At 32.0% G+C, this 17,354-nt stretch overlaps 1 protein-coding gene across 2 annotated transcripts; it reads right to left on the reverse strand.

The window, feature by feature from the left end:
- Positions 1 to 4,579: 4,579 nt before the first annotated feature.
- LOC113510116 (uncharacterized) lies at positions 4,580 to 15,870 on the reverse strand. 2 transcript variants are annotated; one of them, XM_026893538.3, is made up of 6 exons: positions 15,637 to 15,870; positions 9,415 to 9,495; positions 8,347 to 8,445; positions 7,352 to 7,434; positions 5,180 to 5,382; positions 4,580 to 4,725 (listed from the first exon to the last, which is right to left on the reverse strand). In XM_026893538.3, the coding sequence occupies exons 1-6, from the start codon at positions 15,677 to 15,679 to the stop codon at positions 4,617 to 4,619; spliced, it is 618 nt and encodes a 205-aa protein (XP_026749339.2). In that variant the 5' UTR covers positions 15,680 to 15,870; the 3' UTR covers positions 4,580 to 4,616. The 2 variants fall into 2 exon arrangements, with proteins under 2 accessions (XP_026749339.2, XP_052749108.1); XM_052893148.1 differs by lacking the exon at positions 15,637 to 15,870 and adding an exon at positions 11,823 to 11,963.
- Between the last annotated feature and the right edge of the window lie 1,484 nt (positions 15,871 to 17,354).

A 17,354-nucleotide genomic window follows, 5' to 3' on the forward strand; every position in this document is an offset into this window, starting at 1 on the left:
CCACAGTATAATTACGACTGAGACAGAAGTGTCCAAAGTGACATTGCTAGCAATATACCCTGTTTGATCGACCTCCACGTGGTCCTTCCAGAAACTATCGTGCTGAATTTCAGGTGTATTCATCACGGTGGGCTAACTGATCTGCCTTTTCATTTTAACCTATCATCCCTCACTAATGCCCCAACAACGTATACCGTTAGCGCAGACAAGGCTACCCATTATCATCCAAAAAACAAAATGTTTAATGCTTTGTTTTTCATCAGACATTTATAACGTAAAATATATATGTATGTATAATAAAAAATAATATAAGAATATTATATGCTATGTATATGATTTATATATTACTATTTATTCTTAATATTGTTTTTATTTCTATTTATTTGTTAATCACGTTGCACCGTCAATTATATTTTCTGTTATTCCCGTCTACGGTCAACTGGTAGATAACGCCATGTCGTGTTGAGTCCTCCATTTACACTTTCTAGGTGTGTTAAAGTTTAATAAATAAATAAATGTGTAAGACTTTATGAAAACCTATCGATTATTCCTCAAGCTAGGATATCCTTTATTACGTGAAACCATGTAAGGAACTTCTTAGAATACGCATAATGCCTAAAAATAGGATAATATCCTTCTCTTATAGCGAAAGACCCATGCCCAGCAGTGGGAGGTTAATATGTTAATTTTCGTAGATATGGTATAAACTGACGTCATAATTAACTTCACACAAACGAAGCCGCGTGTAGAGCTAGTTTTATCCATAACACTAAGGATACGATATACTCGTCAGATGCCATCAGAGCACCGCGATATGTCTATTAAGAGTAAGCGGCTTAGCGCGGGTTCGATTCCCAACGTACGTTCAAAATAAAACTATTGTGTGTAACGCCGGTGTGCACACAAGCGATAAGCGCAAGCGGTAAGGAAACTGTATTTTATACAAAAAAGTGCGTGCCTTTAAAAAAATCTACATAATTTTTAATAGTAAAGTAAATCTAAATTGTAATTAGTCCTCTTTCATAAACCTGAATAGGATCGAAGGATAATAACATTTTATTTTAACATTTTATTTTATTATAATTCTATAATTATAACATTTTTCTACATATAATATATAATCTTATTATAAGTATATTTTTTTACATTTCATTACAATTGTACAAACAAATCTTCTACTTACACCAGCAATATATTGAATTTAAAATATAAATAAGCTTCTTATTTCATTTTGTGCTCACAAATCTGTCGGCAAAATATTCCAACTCGTACATAGTAACTGTAATATATCAGTCTCTTACTAATAATAATATATCTTTAACTATTCTTGTGAATATAAAATCAGTCTCTTTGTCGATGTATTCATTTTTGTTTTTATATTGTAGGAAAAATCGCAATCAGCTCATGCCTTGCACCAACCGTCTGATCTTTTAATAAATTGGCCGTAAGTGCTCATACGACGTCTTAAGCGCCGACTCGTTGTTTTGTACAACTATAACAAGCTGATACATATATAAAAACTGTTTGTCCGTCCGTCTATTTGTCCGTATTAACTGTTATGATGGATTCCCCACCATTGACTATCACGGTATAGAACTAAATCTATTTCAAAATGGAAAGACATTTTTAAAATGCATTGTCGTGTTTAATAAAAAGGATAGAAGTAATATGATTTTTAAGTGACTAATTATGACCGTGGGTTTACTTGTGTTTGATTTCTAATGTTATGTATGAAAATTATTTTAGAAACTATTCTTAGAAGAGATTTTACCTCACTATATATATTCTACTGCTTTTACCAGAGGGAGACTTTGTACAAAAGTCGATTGCTTGGGTACCTCTGTCCCATTCGTGTTTCAACTGTAAAGCAGTTGTGTTTGCATGGCTGAGTTTCGGTTTGAAGGGTTGGATATGGCGTGAATTTACTGAGTACGGAGAAATAACACCTGAGTCCTCAGGAAAAGCAACGCATGGGGAGTATCACAGGCGAAACAGTATACTCTGTTATGTCCATGGTACTGCTCATGTCTATAGGTGACGGTTACCACTTTTCATCAGGTGGTTACCACTTCCCACATTCCCTCATACCTTAGAACCTAGGTGGTCGCATACAGTGCGGTGTCAAAGATGTTTCTTCCCACGAACGCTCAGGTTATGGAATGAGTTCCCTGTTGAGGTTTTTCCAAAAGACTACAGCATGGGGTTCTTCGAAAAAGGAATAAATATGTTTACTCAGTATCGGAAACACGTCATGCCCTGTAAAAAATTTCTATAATTTAGCAGTTATTGAGCTGCAAATTTGGACATAATAACTGGACAACCGATAGAAAATATTTCAATACTTTTTTTACCCATGTACATGTTATATGTAAAAAACACTGAGATCAATATTTAATACTCGTAAATTAATATAAAGGACTCGAACCCGCGACCATTAAAATATAAAGCGATATATAAATCATCAAGAACGTCATATAATTATATTCAAATAACTATATATTGATAGTAAAAATGTGGAACTGACTTTAAAGAAGTTTTCAATTAAACTCAGCTCTTTAATCCTTTTAATTTTTGCTAATTATGGATCAATATTTTTAAATTTTACTTACTTAGTTTCTACTGTTATAGAACTCAATATGGCCACAATTAGCCCAATAATTTATGAATATTTATTTTAAAGACCTAGATGTTATTTTGCGGAAATCCATATCATTGGTTTGTCGATTAGAATTATCTTGTTTCATTTTGCTACCCTTAGTATGCATGTGCATGCCGTGCGAGCTCCAGCATAGAATGGGCTACTCCTTCCTTTCCCATGCGACTAAGGGAAAGCGAGGGTTGGGCAGTAGCGTAAAACATCTCTAAAAGCCTATCTGCGGTTATCAACCCGCCTGCCAAGTGTGGCATCTACTGGCAAAACTCCCCTTATGTGGAAGGCTTATGTTCAGCAGTGGACAGTCATTGGCTGAAATAATAGTATAATGCGTGTAATTGCTAAAAATTGAGGATGAGACATTATATTAGAATTCAAAATAGCAAAAAGTCCAACGACGTCATATGAAATAATTTGATATATTGTTTATTCTTTATCGTTCGTAAAAGACATTATAACAGAACCGGCTTCGTGCGGAAAAACAGATTTTTCGAAAACAATATATATATGTATGTTTCTTGCTGATAATAAAGCTTTCTACAGGTGTAAGAATTTTTAAAATCGGTTAAGTAGCTTTAAAGTTTATCCGTTACCAACAAACAGTCAAATCTTTCCTCTTTTAATATTAATATAGATAATCACTATACATAACAGTATACAAGGAATACACAAGTATGGTTTGTTTCCATCACTAAAATAACATAATTAAAAATTTAAATTAACACGATTTTTTTTAATTCGTTCAACAACAAACTCACAGTTTTTGCTTTTCGTAAAGTATATATGTATTTATCAAGTATACGCATTGTGATTATTTGATACTGCTTAATAGCTTAATACTAATGTATCAAATCATCGTCATCAGGTCAGCAGTTAACTGTACACTACCAGGCCTCTCCGTGAGAGAAGTAGTACTACTACTAACTGGTACTACTACTGTTGCCAGTAGTTACCAGGCTTGGCAGCCAGCTTAGCAACTGCAGTTATGCTTTTGGTGATGTTTTAAGAGGAACGCTGCTGTCCATCTCTTCCATTAAATTTACGACGCCCACGGGAAAGGAGGAGCCCATTCCATACTCGGACCACACAGCGTATGTATATATTTTATTATATGCAATAAAATCAAAATAACAGTGGATTAAACTAATTCTGTATCCATACATAACGTGATTATTATCTATTAAATTTATTTAAATTTTCATTAAATTCATTATACCTACGTTGTTTAAATAAATTTCCATTGTTCAGATCACAGGCAAGAAACACCGAGGCGATCTCAAGATCACTGATATGGACAGAGAAAGAAATGTAAAAAGTGTCTACTAATGCCAGTAATTTTATAAATTAATCAGCGTGTCCCACGACTGATTACCAATTTAAATGTAAAAGACATGTGCGCATCGTGCATGCATTATTAAAGTTCCGTAGTATTATTATTTTTAAGTTTCCAAAATGTACCGTTTTCCAATTTTTATTTAATAGATGAGAATAGATAGTTAACCCCGCCTGCGCTATTGGTACGCTGGCGGTGCACCAGTGACACATAATAAGTAAAGATGAAAGAAGGTCAATTAACCCAACTTAACCACGATGGCTTCCAGGGGGAACCACGTAGAGATCAACCTAATAGGGTACTGTCAGACCCCATTACTAACATACCCTTTTCCCCAACATTTTTCTATTACAATCTAACCAACAGAGTCATAACTTGGCTATATTTACGCAAATTCGTAGGCTAATACTTTGATGATTACAAGAATAATTTTTGTAGTCTTAGACCCTGTTAATTCGGTGTGTTAGATTTGGGTTTCAAACTAACATTTTAGTTAAAATATTTTTTCTTTCTGTCTTCTAAATTTACCCCATATGTGTATAAGCTATATGCGCTGAATATATTACCTATTCCAAATAATACAAAAATTTTACTTTATATTTTATTTTTACAAAAATAATACATAAATCCTCAATCTAAATCAACATTAGACAGATCATCTGTTATCTTCTTAATTTCCTCTTTGCTCCTCTTTGTTTCTCTCAACTTTATGGCTTCTTCCTTTTTCTGTCCGTAAAGTCTAAAAATAAAAGATTTATTAATTGTAAAGAACAATTTCACTTATTATTAAATTTCAGCGTTACAAATATCAGAAACTTACAAACGCATTCCTACTAATCTAAATAAACTTTAAATTCAATTTTAGAAGGCTTACAGCGCCACCTTCTAAAAATGTATAAGACAATCTGAAGTCACTTTATAGCGACATCTGTGAGAGATGTTGGAACGTAAAAATGTCAATCAATAATACTTTGTCACTAATACATATAGGTGGCAGTATTTAATATTAAAGTGATTTTATAGTATTTAATTATCGATAGTCAAATTAACCTGTATGTAGTATTGTAATATATGTATTATTACTAATATTATAAATGTGAAAGTGAGTTTGTTTAATTTTATTCAAGCATTAAACTAATAATTTAAGTAGGTCCTTAGATTTTAATTTTTATGACTAAAAGATATATAGATACCTTTTTAAATCCTCTAAAACTTTTTGTGGTAGATTCCCAGGCCTTGGCTGATGAATTTCGTACTCTCCTTTTTCGTTCTTCACCAACTCAACCATGGAATCTTCCAAGTTCGGCACCTCGCCTGGTCTCGACGTCTCCTTGTTTACTTTTGATGGATGTTTCATCTTCTGCGCCCAAGTCTGAAGATATTTGCCTCCATCTGACTGCAAAATACATTTATTTATTAAAATCTGGCCCGGCTTCGGACAGGTACATAGAATTTTCAAAATTAATATACATATCCTATGTTACTCGCTGATAATGTAGCTTTTCATAAGTAAGAGAATTTTTAAAATGGGTACTTTATATACACTCCTCGCAAAAATTAAGGGAACATAAAATTTTTTGAAATTTCTGGGTGATTTTCAACAGGCTGTATTTCAGTGAAAAATAATCGTACAGGAAATTTAAAAAAAGGGTTTTGAAGCTTGAAAACTCTAGTTTTCAGATTTTTTGGGAAAAAAATTTTTTGAGCTCCGGTTTTCATGCAATTCTTAAACAAAGCTGAAAATAATTTTTTTCTAAATTTTCTAGGTTTCGTTTTTCACTCTATGGGCATGGAAAAATTTTTTCGAGCTACTCCATTGTATAGGTCTCTTAGCGTGTTTATTCAGCTTCAAAAATCGCTTTGGATGGCTCAATTACGACCATTTGTCTCCGAGATATCGAACTTTGAATGCAAAAGCATCCTTTTCCATTCAACTGCTAATATCTCTGGAACTACTGGTCGCACAGCAAGCGGGCGTCGAGTTTCTTTATCTGCATAAAATTTCCAATTAAGCACAGTCAAGAGTTAGTGAAGAAAAAATTTTTTTCCACCTCTAACATTGAATTGAAAAAAGTGGAAAAAAGTGACTTTTTCTCCTTTTTTGGTTACTTGGCTGTATCTTCGCTAATATGGGCGGGAAAGCTAAGGTTTGAGGAAAATTTTACAGTCTATTGTTCCTTAAAGAACCCCCTAAATCCCTGGAGCGATCGGTTCAACGGTTTTTCCCGGACCAATTGATTGAAATTTTGGAAAAAATAAGGGAACAAGGTTTTTGTCCCTTAAACTCACCCTAATCCATTCAAAAATCAATAATTTCATTTGTTTTTCACTTTTTACTCAATTTTTTGTTTTTTAAAAATTCATTATCAAAAAAAAATCGAAAAAAAGCAAGAAAATTTTTAAGAAAAATTTTTGCTTGCTTTGCGATCAGTAGTTCCAGAGATATTAGCAGTTGAATGGAAAAGGATGCTTTTGCATTCAAAGTTCGATATCTCGGAGACAAATGGTCGTAATTGAGCCATCCAAAGCGATTTTTGAAGCTGAATAAACACGCTAAGAGACCTATACAATGGAGTAGCTCGAAAAAATTTTTCCATGCCCATAGAGTGAAAAACGAAACCTAGAAAATTTAGAAAAAAATTATTTTCAGCTTTGTTTAAGAATTGCATGGAAACCGGAGCTCAAAAAATTTTTTCACCAAAAAATCTGAAAACTAGAGTTTTCAAGCTTCAAAACCCTTTTTTTAAATTTCCTATACGATTATTTTTCATTGAAATACAGCCTGTTGAAAATCACCCAAAAATTTCAAAAAATTTTATGTTCCCTTAATTTTTGCGAGGAGTGTATTTATTTACAAAACAGCTTGTTAAGCATTATAGCTTTTACCAATTCGCATGACAAGGCCTTATAAAAATTATTTCACATAGATTGCATTAAATTTTACATTAATTAATTAATTAACGCCATAGATAAACTACGTTGCCATCCTGTAAAACTCTTCATTAGTAGAATGGAATAAGTCTACTTGTTGATACTTATTAAACACACAGTTATCATCATCATGTCAGCCTTTAACTCTCCACTGCTGAACATAAGCCTCCCCTGGGGGCTTTGCCAATAGTCGCCAGACTTGGCAGGCGAATGGGCAACCGCAGTAAGGCTTTAGAGATGTTCCATCCCTCGCAACCCCTTAGTCGGCTCTTACGATACCCACGGAAAGGAAAGGATGGCCCATTCTATGCCGGGAGCACACGGGTTAAGAGCATATTTTGAGTTTAATTTTGAATAGATTGAGATATAGATCAGGTAGATGTAGGTCGTTTTTTTCTTGCAACAGCAAAAGCGAAACTGAGCATAGAAGTTACCTTTTCTCTGTTCTTGTTAATTTTAGACGGAGGCGGTGAGGGTGCTTGCCGTTTTGTGTTGCTAGATGAAAAGCCCTGGCCCGCTGTAAAATAATAATATACATTTAAAATCCAATTTTAAAATTTTCTTGTATACGAAAAATAGAAGTAAATTTTCTGACTGAAATAAAAATATAAAGTCTCGTGTCTAACTTTCTAATCCTTTACGTTTTTTGCTGTAAGTAGAAGAAAAGTTTTATATGATCCAAATTAATGTTTTATTTTTATTGCATTTAATTTTTTATATGTCATGATATTATCAAAATAGATTCCCAATAATTATCGTTATCTATATCAGTCCTTTAGTAATTTATTTTACAACAATTATACCTTATAATAACGGACATCTTTGCATTTTAGCAACAAAATTACGACTTCCATGACGTAGTAGTGGGCATATTCATCATATCAGCCTTTAACTGTCCACTGCTGAACTTCCCCCTTCTGGGGTATTTGCCAGTAGTTGCCACGCTTGACAGGTGGATTGGCAACCGCACTTAGACTTTGGAAGTATTTTAATAGGGACGCTACTGCCCATCCCTCGTCCATCCTTAATCGCCTTTTACTATACCCACGAAAAAGGAAGGGATGGTCTATTTTATGCTGGGACTATATGACATAGAATATATATATATATATATATATATATATATATATATATATGTATATATATATATTGCATAAATAAATTCCTGAGTTCAATTCACAATCTAACAACTTAGGAAACGAACTTTTCTAAAATGGCACGGATTATAGGTATTTTGAATTGTGCTTCTCAGTAGTATTCGCCGTCTGTTTTCTCCTAACACAGGGTATCCTAGTTTGAGGACCAATCTATAGATCTTAGTGTGTAGCATTTATTATTATTATAATAATTATTGTAATTTATAATAATTATTACCAATAAACCATATTTTCTTTTTAACAGATTACTCTTGAATTAGTTAAAAACTTACTTAAATTCTGCGTCGTTGTCTGCGGTCCCAACTCAAAAACAACTTGAAAATCAGCGTGATTTCCAAAAGCGAAACCAAACCCGACACGAGAATCAGTGCCTGAAATAGTACAAAGAAGTAATATCATTAATAAAAATACTACATCTATTTAGAACAGACTTTTATAATCTGCCATCAGTGACGATACGCTGGTAGTGTCCTTATATTACACCGCAGCCAAATAAGACTTTGGAGCGTCGTATTCCTGTGATATATGTAATAAGATTATTAGAACTTCTACTGGTTCTTATTTATGAATGAAACCTTATACGTCTAAGGCATTCGTATGAGTGACTAAAATAAACTCTTACTATGAAACGAAAGTATCAAATAAATCATACATATCTCTTCCTCTCTTTTTTATACTACTGAGGTGGCAAACAATCATGCGACCCAACTGATGGTAAGCGATTACCATAGCTTATGAACACCTGCAGTACTAGGGGCATAACGCGCGCGTTGCCTAGCCTGAAGAAACCTCTTCACCTCTTTTTTAAAAAAACCTCATGTTGTAGTCTCTTGAAAAAAACCTCTATAGAAAGCTCATTCCATAACCTAAGCGTTAGTTTCTTTACATTAATTTCCTCATGTGCTGAAAATCGTGACTCCATGTTGTGTAGTCAATTCACAAAGCAGTATATAATGTATTTGTAATGTGGTATACAATATTTGAAGCAATATTTGATCAGAGTAACTACTGTAAATTGTATATATGTAAATTTATATAACGAATGCATTCATGTTTATTTCACCTCATTTCATTTGAATCCATAATTAGGATTCACGTGTGGATCGATTATTATTTCGATAAGTTCGTATGAATATCTGAATTTGCGAAACCATCCGCTAGAGGCTAGGTTTTCAATAGAAGTAGAAATCATTCTTGGTTGATCTTTACAGTATTTGCTCTCTAGTCCCCTGTCTTTTCTATTTATAATAGAAGTTTCTTATTTAACGTTGGGTAGCTGCCCTACAGGATTCATTATCAACAGAGTTTACTATAACAAAATTCAATTAGAAATAATTTACCTTTCTTTATGGGTGGTATATTTGAGTAAGCGACTGACAGTAAGGATGGAAGCTCCTCTGGTATGATCACTGAACTCGATACTGAAACAAAAAAAACATACAATAAAAAGCTATGCTTGGTAGATAATGGGGCCAGTTCTGACGTCCCATTTCTCTAAATTAAAAAACAAAATCTGTTTTCTTAATAATTTACTTTAATGTCTATGGATAAAATCATATTACGCCGATCCCAAATAATAATTGGGCTAAAAGTAGAAAGATGATGATAACAATGATGAAGAAAAATTTCGCGAAGTTACTGTTTTGTGGACCACTATTTATTATATATTACATATACTTAATACTTATAATTATTTTCCTTAATGTTTTATTCTATTAATTTTCTTAATTATACAGTACCTACTTGTACAACAATTAGTCCATTACCCTAAGGTTGTCTTGAAAAGATTGCTCTCAGCAATAAGACTACCTTACTGTACTTATACAACTGTATCGTTATATTTATTAATTGTCTTGTTTTTCCACTATATTGTATAATGCAAATAAAATATACTCATTCATTCTCTATATAATTTACATTTTAATAATTTTGACTCAAACCAATTCGAAAATTAGTTCATATTGGTCCTTACAATAAAAATTCCGCTAAGACATCAAATTTTATATTTACAGATTAATTTAGAGAAATTCTAAGGCTTACTTAGAATTGATCCTAATCAATGTCTATAACATAAAGACCGCCTTTTATGCCATATTTCATTGTTAAATAAATAAAATTAATATAAATTACAAAATATGATATCTAGGTACCCATCCATTTAAGATTACTGCTCTCTGTCCAAAGGTTAAATGGAAGAAGCCGCTTTTAACAATAATAATGCCAAATACTATAATCTATAATCTATTTCTAGTAATTGTTCTTCTCTTCTAATGTTAATTCTTGGGGGGAAAGAATTGTTAATAATGCGAACTACCATTGCTATTGCTAGCAAAATATCCTATCCACGGATGGTCTCCCCTTGAAACAATCATGCTAAATTCCAGGTGTATTCATCACGATGGGCTAATTGACCTATCTTTTCAGTTTCACCTGTCATCCCTCACTGGTGCACCGCCAGGGTATGTGTTATAGCGTAAGCGGTGTCACCATTCCATTATCATCCATTAAAAAAAAATGAAGTTTCTTAAGAAAACTGTTTGTCTAATTTGCTGAGAAATGTTACAAACATTAAAAGAGAAATACTTTCTAATTTGTATTATGTAAGAATTAATATACAAACGTATCTTTAAAAATACTTAAAGTCGCCACTGTCGTCATGAACTCTGATCTAAGTTGACGCAATACGTCCTCAAACGAATAGGTACATGTGTTACATGTTGAGCAATTAAAGCCTCCACGAACCATACGACACAGATCTCCAAATAAGTATATATTTAACCTGCCATACATTATAATCCTTAGTTTTTATTTAATCCTTATAATATTATAAATGTAAAAGTGAATTTGTTTGTTGTCCATTAATGCCATAACCAAACATTGTAAGGTATACACATATGTGTATGAAAAAAAGAGAATAGACTATTTTTTAACCCAATTATAGACATATCCTGGTTATGAGGGTAAAATAGTAAAACTCAATAATAATATAAATGGGAAAGTTTTGTTTATACGTTACGCCATAGACAATATACCACTTACTTCATTTGACATGGAAATATATATAAATATATAGATATTATAATATTGTTTGCTCCAAAAGATTGCGTATATATAATATTTTTATATGATTTTTAGGTACCTCTGTCCCAATCGTGTTCCAACCGTAAAGCAGTTGTGTTTGCATGGCTGCGTTTCTGTTTGAAGGGTGGGATATGGCGTGAATTTACTGGGTACGGAGGAATAACACCTAAGTCCTCAGGAATGGCAACGCATGGGGGGTATCATGGGCGAAACAGTATACTCTATTATGTCCATGTTACTGCTCATGTCTATAGGCGACGGTTACCACTTTCCATCAGGTGGGCCGTCAGCTTGTTTGCCATTCTAAGTTGTATAAAAAAAATATGATGGTATTACAAATGCCTGCAGAAGCAAGATTCGGTGCATAGTCGAGGTCATAGTAAACAAAAACAGTAATTAAGTATAGATTAATACCTCAATAATAAATAAGATATCGAGATATACAGGAGTATATCCTCACTAATTATATAAATGTAAAAGTGAGTTTGTTTATTGCTTTATTGCACCTTATCCGCTTAACAAATCACTATGAAATTTGATATACATGTATTATTTGAGATAACGAAAGATAAAGAAGGGTATAGCCTAGTATTTATTCCAACGTATTCCGATTATGCAAATATACGTGTATAACGTACTATAAGGAATAAAAAACAATATAAACTACCTTTTATCCCGGTCACACGGACGAAGACACGGATAAAAACTAGTATCTGTATAATAATAAATAGCAACATCTTGTTTACCAAATCGTTGCTTATAATTTTTAAAAGTTGAAAACATAATAACTCTTATAATGATAAATCAATAGATTATGTAAGAAAACTACTGTGCAGTGAAAACATAAAAATAGTTAAAACTTATATTACCTACTGTGTAGTATATCTACTCGTATATATTTACGTCGAATCGCTGTCACTTTCATTCGTAATGCATCAAAACAAAAAATATATGTTGTCACACATGTAACAGAAGTAAAATATGACAGTACATACGACGGTCACGAGTGATTTACTGCAGTGTAAAATATATGTGTCAATCTATGAACCTATCGATGTATTAATATTATTTCTTGTAATTGTTTACATTTATAATAAGTTTACTATTGTAATCTTTTGAAGGAAACAATAAAGAGTATCTATCTATCTATCTAATAATATTTTATAAGTTTCCAGAAAAACTAATAAGATCTTAGCTCAGTAGCGAGCCTTGAGAGAGACCTATGTGCAGAGGTGGACTGCAGTAGACTAACTACGAGTATGATTATTATGTTAATGTAGTGGTATGAATTTATGTCTGACAGTATAATATTTAAACTATTATAATAAAACGATTTTTTTGATACGCGCTAATACCGCGTACTGCCGCAACTAGCAGTCGGATTTGAAAAATTCATTTTACATTTGACTGCTCATTTTTCGAAGAAAGTTAGGCTATTCACCATAACGATACGAGAACTGGCTAAGCCGCGGAATATAACTAGCACTCCTTATATAACACAATTGATATAACTGTGACTCTCATAGTAGGCCTTATGCTAATAACATCGAAGCCATTTACATTATCGCTCAAAAAAACTATTGTATCCTAGCTGTATTCCTATAATATAATTAGATAAATTTTCATTTTCAAATACTCTTCAGTTTTAATTTCAGTCGCAAAATTAGTATCTCATATCAATAGGAATAAAGATCTATTTGTATTAACAACTAGTTATGTTGTCTAGACTCTAATAATGATTCACTTACGAGTATAACGCAATTGTATAATACAGTAGTGAGATTATGAAACGCCCAATAATCTGATACTTTATGTGGTATTGTTAACTCTCACAAGCCTAATACATACCATAAGACTAGTACTCACTTTAATGCGAAAAAAACTATTTTAATATTTAACTGGTAATACTTCTATATTAGGAGTTAAATATTGAAAATATTTTCTCTTTGCATTATAAACTACTTACCTAGATCTTAAAAAAAAACACTTAAATACAAATTTTAATAAACTTATTTTTTATACTTTTTAATGGCATCGTACACCCGTCGTATTAAATATTCAAAAACATAGCTAATATCACTTGGGGTGATGTAAGGATTCTTACAATATCCCATGCATTCTTATTTGTTCAGGCAGTTAAAAGTTTTGATAGGACAAGTACACGCACATACGTACATACATGAACTCTATATGGTCCTTTTTTTTAAATAAAATACTTTTTTGTAATACAAATATAGTTATCGGGAGGGGGGGTAGGGGGAGCGGGTGTATTGGCGACTAAGGGCCCAATTGCTAGCAATATACCCAACTAAGTCGCACTCCACGTGGTCCCCCTGAAAACCATCGTGCTGAATTCTAGGTGAATTCTAATTTATAATGCTGAATTCTAATTTCATCACGATAGGCTAACTGATCTATCTTTTCATCTTCACTTATCTCTTACTGGTACCCTGTCAGTGTATACCGTTAGCACGGGCGGGGTTTACCATTTCATTGTCATCCATTAAAAATATATATAAATGCCTAATACAAATAAGACTAATAAACCGTTGATAGTACTTTCTGTATGTGAACTCTAGAAATTTCCTAGATATAGCTACCTACATTTAGAAATCGACATAGTGTCAATCAAAAACTTCTAACATATTATTTTAAAAACTTGTATTTATTTTTTAACGATATAACGACTAATACTGTAAATTTATAAAATTCCCTTTGTACATACGAATATATGTTGATTTTTAACAATCTATTGCTCTCAGATGTTTCACTCTCACATCATCACATCAGCTATCAACTGTCCACTGCTAAATATAGGCTTCTGCCCGGGAGGGAGGGAGTTACTACTCTCTCGTTTTTTGTATACTTTCTCATAATTAATGGTGCCATAAATCAACACCCAGGAAACAAGTTTGATTAATATAATTATTCATACAGTGAGGACTAAACAAAGAACCGAAGGCTACTTACGTAATCTCTTTGTCAACTTTCGTAACTCGTCTCGTAATTGCCGGTCAAAGATTAAAGCCGGTTATGGATCTTAAATATTTTGAACATAGAAAGTTAGGACCGCAGGGACTATCCTTAATCTATGAATCTAAAGTACCTGATACATAGATTAAGAATAATACCTGTGGCAAACTCTTTCTATGACCTGATAGATACCACAGATAAAGGTTGTAATATTTTTTTCTGTGCTTATACTATTTCTACTGTTTTTTTTTTTTTTGGAAATATAGATGCAGTACAATTAGCAAAACATTCCATCTTAATAGCTAAATCTTTATCTATGATGTCTATAGGTACTTTAATTTTATTCGTCTTGAATTTTTGAATTGAACTGTTTTCAACCGATTTAAAAAAAAAGGGAAATATTGAGTATTTTTATTAACTGTTTTTTTTTTATATTACTTACGCTATCGTATAAATTTATAACTTAAACCATAAATTACCAAAACACGGCTCTCTGTTTTATTTCTGCTCATTAGGTATAATAATTAACAGATACTTACCCTAATGTATTATATATTAAAGTCATTAATAACACATTAATTATAATTTTGTCCAAGAATTAATTATTTTAATTATGAAATACTCACTTATTGCTAAATAATAATATAATATTAAAGTATGTTAATTGATACTATATTTAATCGATAACTTAATAAGTAAGATGTGAAGTAGGTACTACTAATTTGTCCTCAATAAAGCTATAGTGCGGACATGCCGTTCACTTATGCAATGTATGTGCTTTAATATCTCGATGTCCTTTGATAATTAAGAAATTGTATATAGGTATGAACTTTAAATACTTATTGTACACTTCAAATTGTGTCGGTCAACGAAAAAAAATGTTTTACAAATTACATAAGATTTTATTTTTTGATTATTTATTCCAATAATCCGTCATTATTACACATATATATTCTACATATATATTCTACACATATATTCTATTAATATTATAAATGCAAATGTTTGTAATGATGGATATATGAACGAATGAATGTTTGCTACTATATCACACAAAAACTGCACATCTGATTTGAATGAAATTTAGTACACAGATAAGTTATATCCTAACTTAGCACATAAAATACCTAATACATTGATTCACACGGATAAAGCCACTGTGTAAGCTAGTTATCGAATATAACCTTTTACGATCTTCCTACCCTTATCCCAATCATTTGGGGTCGGCGTAATATGATTTTAACCATATTAAAAAAAGATTTGGTTTTTAGTTTTACAACCGGCCACCTGCCTGACGTCAACCCTCTTTGGGAATTATGATATATTTGTTGTTTTAAAAACAACAAATATCACCAACTAAATGTTTATATAAAATAATTTAAAAAAAAGTAATGATTTTTTTATTAATGTGTTTTAAATACCACACACACACACACACACGCACACTGAATGAAGACGAATAAAATCATTCGTATGAAATTTAAATTAACTGTTAAAATAATACTCACCCAAAGAAACAAGGAACAGGAAAATACATAATCTCACATCCATTGCGTATTAATTTCACAATTACGACTGAATAAAGCACAGACACTTAACACTACTAAACAATATTACAATCTCCTTTTACATTCGTCCTTTGTCATCAATGATATTAAAAAAATAATATTTATAAAATAAAATCGAACGTCAACCACCGATTTTACCGCCAAACTGACTACAGTATCATATACAAACGAGTGTCGTAACTCTCACATAATTATTATGGCCTAAGTGGGGAAACTAAATCGATTAATTTCATACCTTACGATTTGTTCAAATTAGGTATACATTCCTTAGCTATTATTCATCGAATATACCTCTTTGCAATTCGATTTCTCAGGGTCCATGCGTACAAAATTCAAAATCTTTTCGAAATAAGTGCTAAAATCATTTTCTCTTGACAATCAACTCTATTCCATTCGATAATGGCACATATTGCATTGTGCTAAAATATCTCGTATGTTTTACGTATGTGTGAGTTTCCATTCACCGCGAAAAGTGAAAGGTTGTCGTAACTTATGTCAGACAATGCTGCTTGTATATTTTAAACCTTATTATTAAAATAACAAGAAGTTACTATTAAATGATTCAAAATGGTTTATATTATATTTTAAAACAATAACATAGAGCCACCACTTTCTTATTTCGTGAAACCTATGGTAGTCTGAGCGGGACAGTGCATATATTTTCCTATAGGCGCAACTATAGATAGAAAGCTGCAAGGCTTGGTCCGGGAAGAATTATACATATTATTGAAATTATGAAAAAAGTAGTTTTTTAAATATTATATGTATAATTAACTAAATAAAAAATAAAATCACAGCTTCATAATATTTATAAAAGAAATTATAAAAAAAATATTAGAGAAATCATGAGCTAATAATTATTTTCGAATCTATAAAAGTCAGTTATTTAATTCAAATTAAATTAAACTGTAAAGTAATTGGAATTATTTTTTTTACAACACAGGGGGCAAACGAGCATGCGGCTCACCTGATGCACTCGAAATCAATATATGTGAATACATTTTGAGAGAAAATTAGACGGCTATGCTAAATCTGTACTAAGTCATCGTCATCATCATCATCATATCAGCCGTATAATATAGGCCTCTCCATAAGGGGGATTTTTGCCAGTAGTTGCTACGCTTGGCGAGCGGGTTAGCAACCGAAGTTAGCCTTTGGTGATGTTTTAAAAGAGACGCTGCTGTCCATCCCTCGACTATTAAGTGTACTAAATATTTCAATTAAATTTACTACTACATTTATATGGTTATTATTCACGTAATCGACAAATTTCTGTCCATTATCGTCAGAGAGACTTCAAAAAGGGAATTTTCTATTCTATATGTTGCGCGATTCTATATTCAATTTGATGATTATTTTTTATTTTCGTGGGTCTATGTATGTGTTTGTGCGTGTATGTGTGTGTGTGTTTTTTTTTAATTCGTGTATCCGCAACTATTTAAGATGCTACAAAAGTATGTTTTATTTATGGATACAAGTCACACTCATAAGGATTACAAACCGTCTGTGTAGTTAGAACAAAAATTTACTAATACAATATTGCACCATTGATTTGATAAGTAGGTGCTTTACGTACAGTCATGGAGATAAAAAATAGACATAGAGTTTTAGTATTTCAATTACCTATGTACTTAATATACATCATAATAAGACAGTAT

Source organism: Galleria mellonella, unplaced genomic scaffold, assembly GCF_026898425.1.
Source record: "Galleria mellonella isolate WM207_F2 unplaced genomic scaffold, CSIRO_AGI_GalMel_v1 utg172, whole genome shotgun sequence".
NCBI classification, from domain to species: domain Eukaryota; kingdom Metazoa; phylum Arthropoda; class Insecta; order Lepidoptera; family Pyralidae; genus Galleria; species Galleria mellonella.

What these genes read in the sequence shown, in the direction of transcription:
- LOC113510116 (XM_052893148.1), bottom strand. Translation starts at nt 11,892, where the DNA reads ATGTTGCTATTTATTATTATACAGATACTAGTTTTTATCCGTGTCTTC. An exon ending in CCGTGTGACCGGGATAAAAG is followed by an intron (nt 9,496 to 11,822) that starts GTAGTTTATATT and finishes TTTTTGTTTCAG; the next exon opens with TATCGAGTTCAGTGATCATA. An exon ending in GTTTTAGAGGATTTAAAAAG is followed by an intron (nt 4,726 to 5,179) that starts GTATCTATATAT and finishes TTTTATTTTTAG; the next exon opens with ACTTTACGGACAGAAAAAGG.